The following is a 17,133-nucleotide window of genomic DNA, read 5'->3' as shown; positions in this document are numbered from 1 at the left end:
AGTAATCTGCTGTTAATCTGACGCTTATTTTGCTGGAGGTAGAGGTGTAGTGTTGAATGACTTGTATTGTGAAAGAAAAAGGAATATTAGTCAGCTTTGGTTTTTGCCTTTCTGTGTCCAGTTTGCTATTGCTACTGGAGCTAAAAGTGTTGTCTATTGAGGCAAATAGCTTATTAAGAGAGTTAATTCTGTCAGTATTACATGATCGATTTATATAAAATTTTCCAGGGAAGAATACCGTACAATGTGGGTGATTGGATTGGTGTTTAAGAAAACTGAAAACTCTGAAAATTTAAGTGTTGATCTTACCTACGACATTCAGTCTTTTACAGACACAGGTGAGTTTAGCTTTCTATGATTTCTGGTATTAATAAACTTGTTGAAGTTACTGACTTTGCTCAAAATAGTCTTTACTCCTAATACCCATAATAATAGTAGAATTGTATCTACAGAGAGGATTTCAGATAAGGAGTTGGGGTTTTATTTAATGAAACAAGTTTTCAATGAGTTTTAATGCTCCTAGACATTTCAGACTAATCACTTTCAGTTTGTTCTCATTATGTGATAAAAATTATACATACATCTTGCAGGTCTCACTAAAAGTGTGGTACATTATTTTGTAATCTTTATTAAACAGATGAATTAGTTACCATACGCGAGCTAGCAAGCGTAACCTCAAAAATTTTGAGTATAGTTTAAATATTTTTGTTACTTGGTGAAGCTAAGTTTATCAGTGGATTGACAAAATGTCTTTTATTCCATGGTGTTTCATAGTAGATAATTGATTCGGTAACCTTTACTTTCATGTCCAACACTCAGTGGAAGAGAGCTTTTTGACGTTCTGATGCTTTTTGATTCACAAAAATAGTACACACATAGGAAATTTTGTAAGCAAAGAACTGGTAACAGCTGGGGAGTGTGACACCGGAGTATCAGGAGCAGTAGCTTTGACAGATTTATCTAATAAATTTACAGTTTGGTGTTTTTTTTTTTTTTTTTTTTTTAAAAAAACAAAGAACCGTTGAGGTTCAAGTATTTTGTGTTTACAGAGTTGAAGAAATAGATTCAAGTGTTACCTAATGCAGCCGTGGTCTCTGAATTTCTGAGGCTCAGTCTGAGGAAGCAAGGAAATTGAACACCTTGACCCCCCCCCCCTTCCACCTCACACCTGTGAATGCAATAAATATATAGGCATATTTATAAATCATGCCAAGGTTTTAAAGAGGTTTATTGTCATATATAGCTGCAGAGGGGCATCTCTTTCTTGAGAATTGAAATATTTCTTGTAATTATTAGTGATGAAGGAGAAACTATAGCAACTATAGGAACATTATTCTAATTTTTGAGAATTTACAAAAGGCAATACATTGGCTGTGTCTTTGAGGGAGTGAAGGAATTCAGAAGTTGCAGTTTCTCAGGCCGTTCATTGTTTATAAACAGGTGTTTCAGTAGTATACCTGTCAGAGATTTTTGGTATGAAAAGACCAAAACTTGCACGTATGATTTTTGATGTGATTTATTTGCACTATATTGCTACAGTTTGTCTAAATATATGCACCTGTAAATGGAGTAACATTTCATCAAGATCCTTACAAACTGTGATGCAGAGTTTTTGATTTGTGAATACACTTCTAGAAGTAACTTTCTGTTTGTGTGTTACGGGGTTTTTTGTAATCTGAAGTTAGTGTGGGTTTGTCTTTGTTGTTTTTAATCCATCCTAAAGACTCATTTGTCCTGTCTTTTGGAATAGATCTTAAGATTTTATCAAAAGTAATTATTTTCTAGGATGAAATTAAAGAATAGCTTGCTTTTTAGTGGGAGCAAAGGGGGACATGAAGAGTGATCTAGGTTTTCCTTGTATGGAAACTTGGAATATGGAATGCTTCAACCATGTCTGGTTTCATTGATGCTTCTACCTTTGCTGTGACCTGTATAATTTTTTGCAGAGAGGCTTTATGAGCTTCAATACCACGAAGTAGTGCAGTACTTGCTTTAATACTCAGTATTCATTGAACTCTTTGTGTGCCTCTCTCTTAACACCTTTTTAATTACCTATTCACAGCCTATTCAGTGAGATTCCTTAACGTTTGTAGAGTAGACAGTGAATAAGGGAGATACCTCTTGAGTTTTTTTATATTTAAGAGCTACAGAACCATATTTTATTCATACATTTGCCCCAGCTTTTGTTCAATGTTGTGGAGGCAGTCAGTGTGAAAGAACAAGCTTTTCATTTTTACCTGCTTTTACTTGAACCCAGAATCCTGGGTTCCAATGCAGTTCTTGTACTAGCTCTTACCATGGTGACTTAGCAGAATCAGATGTTCTGAGGTGAAGAGAAATAACTCATTATACTAGACAAAATTAAAAGAAACAAAAAACGACCAAACAAACCCACCAAAATGACTGTACAAAATTAAAAAACCAACCAAACAAAACCCCTGAAGTAAAGCAACAGAAAAGCCTAACAAAACAGATAAAATCCAAGCATAGATTACTTGTGTATAAAAATGTAGTGGTGTGTGAGTTACCAGAGTAATTTTAATACATTAGCTGGCACGTGAGCACTTAACTCTTGAATTAAAACACGTTTTTTGCCAGAGCTGCATAAATAAAATCACCTGCAAAGAAAATAATTTTATGTAGATGCTGTAATTCTTATGAGGAAAATTTATTTCTATCTTTAGTCCCTTTGAGATGAAATGAAGAGTTTGCTTCAGAGTTCTTATAGTTAAAACTTGTTAAAAATACAGAGAACTGTGTGCTTGCAAGGCATTTTTCTTGAAAAACAGGTCACCTGTTTCCAAACCAATGTTTGTGTTTGTACTATCAGTGCTGGCATGGTAGGCAGTTCCCTTTCTTCTTCCAGAACAAGGAAACATTATTCTTGTTCTTGGGTATAGTAAGTGCCCTGAAATGCAAATTGTTTCTGTCTGGGCAAGTAAGTGGACTTTTCAAGATGCTTCAGTATGTCTTAATGCTATTCTAATTGTGTAGTTTATAGGCAAGCAATAAACAGCAAGATGTTCGAGATGGATATGAAGATTGCTGCAAGGCATGTGAAACGTAAGCAACTTCACCAACTGCTACCTAATCATGTGCTTCAGAAAAAGAAAAAGGTAAACTTTACTAATATTTGAGAACAATGAATATGCCATTGCTTTCAAACTTTTGATGTTTTAATTTACTAATTTAGGTTTACTTAGGTTTTTAGGTTTACTAATCAAAGAATTAAAATCACATTTTGAGTGATAATTTTACCTGCAAATGATCTCATTTGAGTGTAGCAGTATTATTAGCTGCACTAAATATAATACTACATTTCTCAGAACATCAACAGTGTGGATAGTATTTTCTTGTCTGGCTGGATAGTTTACCTGTGGCCGTATATGAGAATGTAGCATTAGTTTTTAATTAAGATGTTGCATTGGACTATTGTTTCATTTTGGTGGAGTCAGGAAGAAGGGGTGGAACTTTGAATTGAACAATTCAGTCTGATTCAAAATCCCTGCTGCTTTGTATTAGCTTAATTTGAGAGCAATACAGGTTTGCTTGGATTTTTTTAATAGCTAAACTACTGGTCCATATTTTGTTTTAGGTATAGCTGAATAACATGCTTTATTTCTATAGCTGTTTTATATCGAGTACTGTTTTAAGGACTAGGAAGTGTTTATTGACACCAAGTGTAGATCTGTTTCAGAGAACAATGTAAATATAAGTAATAAATCTCTTTAAATAGAAGTACTATGTCAGAAAATGGTTTTTCTTCTCTACAGACTAAGTTCAAGTCCTCTTTAAATTCTTTTGATGTATATCCGTTTGTTTTGATGTACATCAGTTACTTTAAAGTTAATGAAAGTATTTCCAGGTCTGCAAAATCAAAGAAATTTGAAATAAAGCTGAAAGTCATTAAATGCAGTAAAGGTTTGGTTTTGAACATGATTGGTTCAGATGAATCTGTACCAAAGTTGTGAACATCAAAATGAAAATGCTTGTAGTGAGAGGATAGTGGGTTATTTACATGTAAAAGTATTTGAAAATTGTCCATTTAAGTTTACATTTTGAAATAACTTGAATTGCTGTTGATTTTTAAACCTTTAATTAGACTAACACAATTTTCCTTTGCCTTGTGGCTTGCAGCACTCAACAGAAGGGATCAGGTTGACAGCTCTGAATGACAGCAGCCTAGACTTGTCTATGGACAGTGATAACAGCACGTCTGTGCCTTCGCCTACCAGTGCTATGAAGACAAGTCCATTGAACAGTTCTGGAAGTTCTCAGGGGTATGGAAGACTCAGTCTTGTTGCTGCTCTCTCTTCCTGAATTACTTGTATTAAACGTGGCAAATACTGCACACACACAGTACCACGGTTACAAGGTGGGAATGTTCCAAGCTGGATGGAGATTGTAAACACTCTTACTTCAGTTTGAGCACTAGAGAAAATATGGGGGATAGGGAGCATGGTGCTGGACTTTGAGATGAGGAATTATGAAGTTGGGTAAAAATGCTTAGAAGAACACATTGGTAGAAAAACTTGGGCCCTGCAATAGGAGGCTATGAGGAGTAGTGAGCAGATAGTTGTGAGGGTGAGGAAGTATTTTGTGAGTTTTGGATCCAGGTGTGAGACAGTAGATTTTCAGTCTGGGAAATCAGTAGTGTACTGCTGTTACTGATAATACCTATGCAAATTAAGCTTAGGAACATAATTTCCTACTGTAGTTTCAAAGTGTTTTCTTAATACTAACCTTCTGTATTAAGTTTTTACAACCTTAACTCCAGTTTGCCCAATAAATGAGTGTACTCTCTTCTTTTAAGAGTCTCATGTTTGTCTCTTTGATACACATAGAAGTTACCATTAATCTCCTCCAGTTCAGCGGTATTACACATATATTATAGGATCTTGTGTAGGATGAAATACTTGACTTGGTCCTTTTGACAAATGTTCTTTTAGTTAGTCTTCCTTGGTAAATGGTTGGCAGTAGTTAATGTCACTCTCTGTGCTATTGAAATAAGTCAAGGATGTCACAGGTGAGGTAGAAATTGCCCTTGGCTGATTTTAGACACACAGTGCTTCCCAATTTCTTGAAGGTAGAAAAAGGATCATTTTTGTGGTTGGTCACTTGAAGCCCCAGGCCTTTGTTTGGGATGATTTTAGACTGAAATCATCATTGTAACAGTCTCTGTAAATTAAAAACAAACTTTCTGTTCTAGTCCTTCTACACTGCTTTTGTTTTATCCTTCAGTACATAGTTGCTGTGTTTTCCAATGCACATCATTTGGGTGGACACTGCCTTAGTTTTTGCCTGTGTTTTAAATACAGCCTTTTTCTGGTCTCAAAAGCTGTTGTTGTTTGACTGATTTAAATTAAATAATTGAAATAGCTTCCATTGCTGGAGTTTGATAATAGATTGCCACTGCTCACTTTTACCTTTACAGTGACATAAGTTCTGCTCTGTAATGTAGGTAAAATACCAACTGTGGTTACTGGTCACACATATGATGATGAAAGGCAGATCCTGTAACACCATAGCCTTACTAATGTCTTCAACATTTCATATTTTTTCTCTTCTTAGCAGAAGCAGTCCTGCGCCAGCTGTAACAGCAGCATCTGTGACCAACACACAGGCTTCTGAAGTCACTGTGCCACAAATAAATTCCAGTGAAAGCTCAGGGGGTAAGGAAAATGGCATAGCATGTTCTTTCTATTGAATTTTTGTTAATGTTTATAAGGCAGTTTTTCTTCCAGCTTGAGTCTTCTAGTCTTTACTTAACACATACTGTAATGTGTTCTCCTTCATACATGTAGTTCAATAATTTCTTAAGGATTCAGAAAATCACAGAGGAATATTCATCAAAATCACAGGGCAAATAGATTTGCTGTGATGTTTACTTCTTTTATTCTTAGAGATTTTTATTTGCCATTCACAATAGCAGTAGTGTTCCAATGAACTAACGTAGGTCTGTAGTTTGGCTAGCTAAACAGGGAAAAAACCATCTAAAGCTGGAAGAACAATTTTTATATTTATTTTTAATTCATTTTGTAGTTAAATACAAGGTGGTTCTGTCTGTTTGTAGTCTGTGCTCCCAAGTTCCTGCTCCTTGTGCTTCATGAAGTTGATTCTAGGAGTACAAAAGACTCAGATGTAAGCAGAAACACATGTTCCTTACCGATGTCTGTTCAGATATATCCCACTGTATGTGCTGACTTAATCCTCCATTTTCTGCAAGAAACAGTACACTTTACTTAAAAATAGTTTTAAACTTTGACTTTTTAGTTAAAGAATAAAAGCATCTGGTGAAAATAGTCTCTCAGAATCAGTTACTCTTCTTTTTTGATGGACCTTTAGCTATGTACAAGGAGCAAGTCAGAAATAGATGGAAAAGGGGAGCGACTGGTTAGCCTTTCAAAATGAAATCTCTCATTTCACTCTTGACGTGTGGCATGGTTTAGTCTTACTTCTCTCTGATTTTTATCGTGTCACAGGTGCATCAATGTGAGTAAGTTTGTCCATGAGCACTAAATGGAGCTTAAATGGCGTGACTGGTTTTTGGATTTGGAAGCATATCAGAAGTTGTTCATTCTTATATTTTGGTTAATCAAAATGTTAATCACCTGATAGTTGTTAATGAAACATTTCCTCAGTGTATTTTTTCTCATCCTGGAGCATCTCCCTATGTGCGCTTATTGGTTTGAGGTAGGCAATTGATGAGATAGAGCTTTGTCATATATGGAGCATTTTTCAAAAGGGTGTATATAATATCAATTCTTTATTTGATGCTCTGTGATGACTTCATATTTGTCACTGGGTAATCTAAGCCTGAGAAGTGATAAACTTCATTTTTGAGTGAAAAAGGGAGTATCAGATTGCTCTTGGATTTGATTTAATGCAGTCTTGGCAGTGCATGTATATGGCTGAGTACAGAAGCAGTAGAATTTCTTCAAGTATCACAAATACTACTACTGTATTATACAGAGCTCTGTCTGGGTTCATACAGCCTGCCTTGAGCAGGGTTAATTAGGCTAAGCAGAGTGTCATTGCCATGGCTACCCTGTGTCTGGTACAGGAATTCTTTCTCAGAATCATGTGTTAAGGGCTTGGAATGGACCTAAAAGATCATCTAACCCCAACCCCTTCTGTCATGGGCAGGAACACTTCCCACTAGACCAGTTTGTTCAAGGTCTTAACTGACCTGGCTTTGAACACTGCCCAGGTCTGGGCATCCAAAACTTCCCTGGATAACCTGTTCCAGTGTCTCACTACCTCACACTGAAGAATTTCTTCCTAATACCTAACCCAGATTTCCCCTCTTTCAGTTTGTACACACTGCGCTTTGTCCTATCACCACGGTTCCTGACAAAGAACCCCTCTTTGGCTTCCCTGTAGGCCCCCTTCTGGGGATGGGGAAGGTACTGGAAGGTTGCTGTGAGTTCTCCATGCAACCTCCTCTTCACCAGGCTGACCAACCCCAGCTTGCTCAGCATCTCTTTGTAGGGGAGGTGATCCAGTTCTCTTGTCAACTTCATGGTCTCCTCTGGACTTGTTCCAACAGTTCCATGCCCTTCTTACGTTGGGGACACCAGAACTGTACACAGCACTCCAGGTGGGGTCTCACAAGAGCAGGATAGAGGGGAAAAATCCCCTCCCTCGACCTGCTGCCCACCTTTGGCTGCAACCCAGGACACATTTGGCTTTCTGTGCTGTGAGCACATTTGTCAGCTGTAATGGTTTTAATTTAATAAAACCAGGCGGAAACACCAATTAATGTAGGGGTTTCAGTATTAATTTTCTTTTTGTGGAGGGAGAGATTAGGAGAAAAAAAAAACAAAGCAGGCTTAAGCTTAAAAATGAACAAAAATAATTTTATTAACATCTATTAAAAGAAAAAAAATGATAAAAAGAAAACTTAAACTAAAACAGAATGATACCTTAAAACACGTTTTTTCCTCTTACAAACTATTAACTTTCTTATTGAACAACATAGAAAAACACAACTTAGGATTTTCAGTCAGTTTCACTATTTAGACATAACCACTCATTACTTTAGGAGAAGTCTTTCTGAGATCTTTTTATGAAGACGTTTGCCACCAGACAAAATAGTCCAGTGCTCCCAGTGTCATACATCTGCTTCCGCCCAGAGTTTTCGCAGACTGTGATGTTCTATCAGCAGAGCTTCTCAGTGTATCTGGGGTACTATTTACGAATACTTCTTCTAGTCTACAGTCATCTTTGTCTCAAAGGCTGAGACCTCCTCTAACCCAGGAGCGGGGGTTTCAAAGTTCCCAAATAAATCTCCATTACATCAGTCCTTAATTTTGATTAGAATAGTATTCTACCCAACAACACAAAGATGCTGCAAAGAACAGTTCATTTCTCCATAATTTACCTTAGAAAAGTCTGGTTGAAGATGTCCACTTCTTCAATCCTATCCCAATATTATTCGTTCTTTCACTTCTAGTATAACTGACTTCATGTAGTGTCTATTTCTATGTACTTTCTGGTTTTCTTTCTTCTTTCTCTCAAGGAAGAATTGTGCTGTAAAAGTTCCATGTTGCTAGAAAAGGGTTAAATCTGTTCAGGCTTGCAAAGGCCACTCGAGGCTGCAGGAACTGAAGAAAATGCAAAGCTGTGCTGATGGAGGAAGCTGGTAGATGCCCGTTTTTCCACCCCTCGGTCTCATCCAGGGTGGCTCAGCTCGGAGTTGTTATGGAGCTGCAGGCTTTCTTTCTCTGCTGCCAGCGGCGATTAAGCTGGGCCATGTTTTGGCCCTTTCTGCCGCGGTCTGAGCACATGGTCAGCACTGTCGAACTGCAGCCAATTTCTTTCCCTGCCAGCAAGCAGGGGAAAGGGCTCAGCCGGCCTAGACCCTCTCTGTGAGGGCAGCGGCTTTCAGGGGCCCAGCCGGGCCTGGCCCAGCCACCCAGAAGGGCAGCAAGGCGTGATCCGGGCCTGGCCTGGCCGCCTCTGATGTTACCTCATGGCAGATCCCCGAAGCGAGAGAGAGGGCGGCTCAGCAGCAAATCAGTTTTAAATGTCCCCTCCAAAGTCGCATCAACACTTCTCATTGGTCAACTTATCTGCCAATATCCCAGTGAGCTTTTTGATAGGTCCCTGTCCTCTCCCCAACCCACCCTACGGTCAGGGCAGGGAAAAACATTTTACATTGCTCCATATCCAGAAAACAAAATTGTGCCAACCCATGATACCAGCTCATGTTGAGTTTTTCACTAACCACCGCCCCCAAGTCGTTCTGCTTGGGCTGCTCTCAGTCACTCTTCTGCCTGGCCTGTGGGTATGCCTGGGATTGCCACAACCCAGCCACAGGACCCTGCACTCACTCTGTTGAACTTTCAGGGGTTTGCATTGACCCACCTGTCCAGGTCCCTGTGGATGGCATCCCGTCCCTCCAGTGTGTCAGCTGCACCACACAGCCTGGTGTCATCAGTGAACTTGCTGGGGGTGCACTCAAGCTCAAGAATGAGCTTGAAACTAAACTGTGCAGTGTATGCACACTTGCTATTCCAAACATGATGCTTACACCATTAACTGTATCACTTCCTTGATGCCTGCTTGATGTCAGGGGTTTTGATTAGAGACCAAAAATACCAGTGATTGAACTGAAATGATTGTGTCGACTCCTCTTGTTGAAGATCTTTAAATTATTTGTCCATAGGTACTTCAAATGAAAGCATTCCTCAAACTGCCACACAACCAGCCATTTCTCCACCACCAAAGCCTACCATCTCTAGAATTGTTCCCTCAGCGTATCTATTAAATCCATCACCAAGAAGTTCAGGAAATGTTGCAACAAAAATGCCTAGCCCTGTCGCAGCAGTGAAAAGGACATCTTCTCCCCATAAAGAAGAGTCTCCTAAGAAAATTAAAATTGAAGAGGTATTTGAGATTTTGAGATCATACCATAGCAATGTTCAAAACTTTGAATATTCATTTCACCCGGAGTGCTGATTCTCATATTCCAAGTTTCGGATATTTCCTATTCTGATTGCATTGCTGCTTGATGTTTTCAGCTTGCCAAGGTGTTAGTATCTTTGTTCTGTTGATACATCGCATGACACGTGTACTGCATTAGCACAAATGCTTAGAAACTAAATTCTTATCTAAAAAGTAATTATGGGTAAGCCTATAATATGCTCTGTCTTACAACTAATTCTGTCCTTTTAAACACTTTGACCTTATTCTCTTGTTGATTTTTTAAAAAGTATGATTTTATGATTTGTGATAGTTTCTGTGTTTGCCTTTCAGCAGGATGAAATAAGTGAAGATACTAGCTGTATAGATTTGAATGAACATGAAAAAATGGAAACTAAGGTATCTATGCCTGGACTATATAATTTTGTGTATAATGATTGGGAAAATGACTGGGTTTCTCTCTAGGAATGACTAAGAGTGTGTCTAGATATAGACCCTGCAGTAAAGATATCAAAATGATATCTTATTTTTTTAATGTTTATGTCAGTATTGACGAATTGGAGTCCATTGCCTGCTGCCATGCTAAGTTGAGCCCAAATCCATAATCACATAGGACTGTCATTTCTTTGCTGGTCATTTACATGGTATTATGCATGGTGAAATCATTAGTCATGGTATTTACATTTCGGTTTATTAAATTAGATCAAGGATGTGTTAATATACCATGTTTTTCCTGCATCCCAAACCTGATGTATGTTAATTAGTGAAAGAAAAATTGTCCTATGTATTCTGTTTGGAGTTTGCACGTTGGGCTGAGAATCCTAAAGCCAGCCACATTGTTCACTTTTAAAAGAAATTTCAAGTGATAGTAAGTAAATCTTCTCTGGTAGTGAAATTACTGTGTGAAGTTATAGCATACTGTTTGGGGACTTTGGGGATTCAATGTGCCCCTCCAGTATCTTGTAATTAGCAGACAATTTTTCTGCTTAGTGGTGAACAGAAAGGGTGACAGACTCTTTAGCCTTATGATAGCAGCTCTCCATTTGGGATTTTGCAGTTTTTATGGGGCACTTTCTGTTGTCTCTGGAATACTCTGGAAATTATGCTTATGCTTAAAATTAAATATAAGTTCCTTGGTTTATAGCTTCAATGCCCTTAAGCAAGGAATTGTATCTTGTTAGGCAGTCACCTTGCAGTGTCTCTGAACTTAAGATAGGTGAGGGCAGAAATACATGTAAGCACTTAATCCTCACTTCAAAAATAGATCCACTGGATACAGATCATTATAAAAGACATAGGTAATCCTGTTAGTTTTTTATTGGAGGTCTGTCTCCTCTAAGTCTTTGTCCTTAATATTTATGGAAGGAAATGGTGGAATTAAATTTCTTAAAATAAACAGCCTTTCATCCATTGAAATGCATTGCTTTTTTAGGGTGTGTTTACTAAATGGTACACTTGGAACTTGCAGACTGTCTTTATCAAAATGAGAACATGCCATTGTCCTACTTTAGTCCTATATAGTCCCACTTTTGTACCTGAAAATCAGTCTCTGACACTCACCTATTCATTCAGAAGGTTGATTCCAGCCATTAAAACATCAGGAAAACTTCCTGGCAGAATGGCAAAAGCTGTGGAAAAGCTGTTGAATTTTTGAATAAATTCTGTAGATTTTCACATGATCTTCCTTGATAATACACTTTTTGTTTTTAGTGAGTTGAATGACCTGTAATGTTTTGCTATAGGATTCTGTATAAAAGGTATTAATTGGTTAAACAAGTTATGACTGATAAGTGATGTAGCTTGTGTTGATGTCAAATCCCTAATAAGTGAAACATTCTCCATTGTGGTGATTCCTGCATCGTAAAAGGAAGGATGTCAATGCAGCAAGCAGCATTTTTCTTTTGCTGTATATGCACAGTGTAAAGCATTCTGGAGTTCTAGGTGTTCTGTATAAGTAGCTTAATGGACTTGTGGTGATGCTTTCGGGTTTTTTTTTTCAGGAGCAAATTGAGACAGAAGTGAATGTTAATTCTCAAACAGAAACACTTCAGACAACTTCTCTGCAAGCTCCTCAGGTACTGTTTTTAAAAACAATACTGCCATGCAGTGTGTTTGTGTGCTAATCTGTGGTGAAAGAATTGAAACTGAAATGAGTCCAGATGTTAAAAATAAATGTATAATTTTAAATATAAATCCATTGTATGGAAAGCTACTTGTTGTTACTGTCATAATTTTTGTGTTTTAGATGGTCATTGATCTTATTGAATGTGCATTGTAGCTAAACATGTATGGCTTGCCATACAAAGTGACCGAAGCTGGATTCGCTCTTCTGAATTGTGCCTTCAAAGTAAGGGGCTCAGTTTATTCCTTTGTGCTTTGCACATCACAGAATAATCCTTTCTAACAAGGAAACAAATGCTTTAAATAGCTGCTGCTCAAAGATACCCAGGTAGAGGTTTAGGATGTCTGAAATGTGACTTCAGATTCTAATATTTGGTATGAGAGGCAAGTTGAAAGCTTGTCACTCGTTAGCCATCTGGTGTTATCAGTGTAAGGTCCTTTGGAAAACAGTAAAAATTCTGTACCATTCACTTAAATTTTTGTTTCTAGTATTGTAACAACTTCTAGAGAACGCATCTGTTTCTTACTAGCGTTTTTAAACTTAGTGCTGTACTGATTAAAGTGTCACTATCAAATGCTTCATGCACACTTGAATCATTAAAAGTATGCGTAGTGAATGTGTTGTTTGAAAATGGAGATTGTTGCAATAGTAATAATGGTATTTCTTACTGGACGTTTTGAACTGTGTGAGCAGTACTGAATAAAGATAGCAAAGTTGTTTGGCAAAAACTGTAGATGCTACATGGACTTCCTAAACTGCTTCGGGGAAGTTTTTAGATCATTTAGTAAGTACATCAATTTTATTTTGTCTGTTGTTGTGGGGGATTATATAAAGCTTTGTAGCTTTTTTACAGATTGTGTGGTTGTTACTTTAGCAAAAGTAATCTGGAGACTACAAAGGATAGTGAGCCTCCTCTGTCATTTTTCTTGTTGGCTTTGTTTAAAACACTGCCCATGTTGCAGAAAACAGAAAGGTCAAACTGCAGATCAGCACCAGCTGGGGGTTACTCAGGGCAGGGGTGATGCGATTTTGCCCTGGGTCCATGCTACTTTGTGCTTTGCTGCTGCATCAGTCAGTGTTAATCTGATTGATTTGTTTTTAATAAGGCAGCAATTAAGAGCAGTCATTTTAATGCAGTTTTCCCTATGTATCAAATGTACCTTATATAAATTTTGAACATTTATAATGTAAGAAAACACTTCATGATAAATGATGTGAAGTATTCCATAATAACTGGGTTATTGGGTTGGCAAATAATGTGCCACAGTGGAAGTGAAAATACTTTAAAAAACCAAAAACCTGCCCCAACCTTAGAGGCATGTACAGCAAGTGAGAAATTAATGACTCTCACTGAATCTTGGGAGTGTTTCTTTTCTGTGTTTTCCTTTTGTTTGTTTTAGATATAATTTTGCTGGTATAATATTGAATGGTATTTAAGTCTTTTAAGTGAGAGAAAAGTGTTCAAGATTATTGTCAAGGTGGAATTCTTAGCACATTCATACAGTAGCTTTTTAGAGTTTGTTATGCTTTTTTTTCATGTAAATCTGAACCAGTATGAAAAATTGGAAATTTGACTGTAGAGTTTCTCAACAGTCTGGAATGTGACTGTATGAAGACACGCACTTTGGATTGGGAACTGTTTTTCATCACTCGTCTGTGAGGGCAAAGACTTAACACTGAATTGTTAAGAATAGTTTTTAAATATTAAACATGTAGATCAGATATTAGATGTGACTTATCAAGCACCCTTATTATGTGGATGTTTTACTATAATACTAATAATAATATATATTAGGAGGCCCACCTTCATCTGCAGCACCTGCTAATTTCTTCCAGTTGTCAAAAAAGGAAAAGCACACAAAGATTCTTGTAGAAGTTTTCCTTAGTAAAGACTGTGTAGGCAAAGGAAAGCCTGCTTCTCTCTTTATATTCTGTAATTATCTTCATATATTCTCAAAAAGTCTTCTAAAGATCTTTGTTTTGGAAGTTAATGCCAATTACTATAATATTTTTCTTTTTATATTTACAAAATTAAAATACAACCAAGCTTCTTTTCTTTTCAGAAAACACCCAGTACAGACCTTTCAGATATCCCTGCTCTTCCTGCAAATCCTATTCCTGTTATCAAGAATTCAATAAAATTGAGATTGAACCGGTAAAAAAACACCTCAGGGGTCCATAAACAGTATCTGCCAACTCAACCTGTTGTCTTCTAATAGAAAAAAAAAAGGAGAACGGAGGGTGCAAGACTAGAACATAATCGCAAACGGATTTAGGTATATGTTGTGCACTTCCCTTTCTGGACTAAAGTCGCCGCTTGATTGGAAGTCCAGGTTAGTATGTGAAGCCAGGAGTACAATTAATGTGTTAGCAACAGTTACATTAAATATTCCGAAGGATTACTGCCTTTAAAAACATGAACACTATTTGTAGCCATATTTGACATTCTGATTGAATTTGTTTGATGCATTGTTTCAAAATTGAGATAAAACTGGCATAAGAATCCCTTAAATGCACTTTTATGTACTTTTTTATTGGAGTATGACTAATTTTAGATCTTTAGCTGATAAAATTTCATTTTATTGAAGAGTCTCTTCAATAGTACTAATTTGCAAATTGGATGACATTCTGTGATATGCTATACATTGAAAACAAAGTGTATAGTATATTTAGTTCAACTGCCATCAAGCAGCAGTAAGTCTTTAAAATGTAATGTCAAATCTTGGAGTCATAAGATGTAAGTTGAGGAAGTAATTGGGAAGTTTTGGTATCGGTGGGACATGATTGAGATGTGGTCTACTTTTATTTATAGGATTGTTTTAGGGTGCATACAAATCAGCAATCAAACAGTAAATAAACTTTCTTTTGAGCCAATTGAACTCCTTATTCCCTTTTTTATCCCTTTACTTCTTGGGAAAAGCTTTTGCATTTAGTGTTGGGGGGGTTTTTTGCCTTTTTTTAAAATTATTTTTTCAGCTTGTATGCACCATATAGAACAATAGTTGTTTATACAAAATAAAAATAAGCCATTTACTCATTTGGGTCTCCCCCCTGCCCCTATCTAGCTCTAATACTTTGTGGCCTCTAGGCACAAATTCAAAATTTGTCCCATGACTAAAGTGTTTAGGTAAATATTGTGTGCCTGTGAAATACACCACCTGTCTTGATGGCCTTTGAATCACTAAATATAATTTTTGTACACTCCTTAAAGGTCCCGTATGCATTAAAAAGCTTAAAATTTTAAATAAAGACAAAAAGATTTTTCCCTAAGAATTTTAACCTTTTTATTTTTAGATAGTTCATCACAAGTAGTTTTACATACTGAACAACACCAAATTTTTAAAAATCATATTTCTAGTAAGCACTTGACATCTAGTGAGCTCTCTTACTCCTATTTTTTGTTCTTGTAGTCCTATCAGAAAAATAACAACTTTTTTTTTTTGAAAGAACTGAAGCTCTCATGGCAAAGAACAGCAGTATTTGAGGAGCATGAGGGATACCAACAGTAATACCAGATGTAGATAACAAACTTCATGTTACTATTACTTAAGTCTGAAATATGTGGGATGTCAAATCATACTTCCCATACTTTGATTAGCATGTTTTATGACCTCCCTTCTCCCATTGTGCTCCATCCTATTACACATGCATCTTTCATGTTACAAGTTAAATTACTTACACTCTTCCCCTTATCCTTCTAAATTAATTCTCCAAAGTCAGAGTGTAGCTTATCTTTTACTTAGGCTGTGCAGCAACTGAAGGTTTTTTTTTTTTTTTTGCCATTTGTCTGAGATGTCTAGTATACAATATTTCTCTTTTCCTTGCCCTGTGCAGCCTGCTGTCGTCCACCCCCCAAAGAAGGTTATATCTTAACAGTTGAAGTGTACAAGCTGTCTGTGTATTTTGTGTAGCTATGGAGTTTAGATCGAAATTGCCAGGCACAAATTTAGTCTTGTCATTTTGTTTACACATCGGAAGATCTTTTTTCATTTTATTAAACGTTTCATGTAACTGCACCCAAGTTTTGCCAAGCTGGAAACTTGGAACCTTTCTGTATAGTGACTTTTTAATTCTAGTTTTCATAACCTGGAGATCAGACTGTTGCTTTCGCATGATGTACGTAGTGTCTCATGACTGGAGTTTGCTTTGTTTTATAGTATCTGTACTCCTTGTATTTTTCAAGAGCTATTTTGTAAACAGATGATGTATTTCTCCATTGAAAACACAATAAAAAACAGCACAATCCCATGGTTGTCTGATTTTTCTGAATGTACTGAATTGGTTTTACTTTCTTAATTCTTACTTAGTTCTTAAATTTTCTGCTAAGGCAAAATACAGTATGGCCTAAAGGAAATAAAGTAAATCATGCTTATTAGAGAGTACTCATTTATGTTTGCTATAGGAAGTGGAAGTAACAGTCAGAAGGCTGTTGGGTTCTAGCTATTAAAGGGAAAGTTTGTGAATTGTGTTTTGGCAGAGGCAGACTTGCCAAAAACACACAAACATTTTAAGGGCATCCATTCCATCTCTCCATCCAAAATTCTTAAAAATGGACAAAACTATAAGAAACATGTGCCTAAACAATTTGGGGGTACACTGTTTTCTGCAAAAGTTTGAACTTCATTTTTTAAAAACATTGGCTGTAAGAGTTTTGGCACCTCAGGCTTTTCTTGCAAGTGCTTGTCCTTATGTCAGCAGATGGCACTATTTCTCTTCTTGTTAAGTAGTTAAAGCGTGTCCTAAAATAAAAGTAAAAATTGCAAGTGGCTGTGCATCACTTGATTGATCTTTGTATCAGCATGAGCCCAATCCTCCAAATGCTTGATGTGAGTAACTTTAATAAGTAGTCTCCTTTTGACTGAAATGTCTTTAACTGCTAAAACCACTGATGATTATGGTCTTCATATTATAATTGCCCTGCCGAAAACAATAAACCTTTCTGTTGTATATATTTTTCACAGCATGCAATTGCTTGTCTTGTTTAAAACAGATTCATCATTTTTATATCCTGCCCACCACATCTCTCTTTCATCACAGCTGATGATGATATATTTATGTCTTTAATTCATCTTTTCTCTGACCAA

General features: G+C 36.8%; 1 protein-coding gene across 5 annotated transcripts in view; it reads left to right on the top strand.

The window, feature by feature from the left end:
• The window catches only part of PAPOLA (poly(A) polymerase alpha), a 45,299-nt gene extending 28,875 nt beyond the window's left edge, over nucleotides 1-16,424 (top strand). For 2 of the 5 annotated variants that reach the window (XM_040066584.2, XM_058420890.1), the window contains exons 15-22: nucleotides 229-338; nucleotides 2,995-3,116; nucleotides 4,138-4,280; nucleotides 5,572-5,672; nucleotides 9,671-9,891; nucleotides 10,261-10,326; nucleotides 11,928-12,002; nucleotides 14,113-16,424. In XM_040066584.2, the coding sequence (XP_039922518.1) occupies nucleotides 229-338; nucleotides 2,995-3,116; nucleotides 4,138-4,280; nucleotides 5,572-5,672; nucleotides 9,671-9,891; nucleotides 10,261-10,326; nucleotides 11,928-12,002; nucleotides 14,113-14,208 (934 nt within the window). In that variant the 3' untranslated portion in view covers nucleotides 14,209-16,424. The remainder of the gene's footprint in view (nucleotides 1-228; nucleotides 339-2,994; nucleotides 3,117-4,137; nucleotides 4,281-5,571; nucleotides 5,673-9,670; nucleotides 9,892-10,260; nucleotides 10,327-11,927; nucleotides 12,003-14,112) is intronic. The other 3 variants (XM_040066585.2, XM_040066587.2, XM_040066586.2) reach the window with 3 other exon arrangements.
• The last annotated feature ends 709 nt before the right edge of the window (nucleotides 16,425-17,133 follow it).

This window comes from Hirundo rustica, chromosome 6 (genome assembly GCF_015227805.2).
Source record: "Hirundo rustica isolate bHirRus1 chromosome 6, bHirRus1.pri.v3, whole genome shotgun sequence".
NCBI lineage: Eukaryota > Metazoa > Chordata > Aves > Passeriformes > Hirundinidae > Hirundo > Hirundo rustica.
The sequence above is the reverse complement of the archived record's forward strand: the minus strand, read 5'-3'. Positions and strand labels throughout refer to the sequence as shown.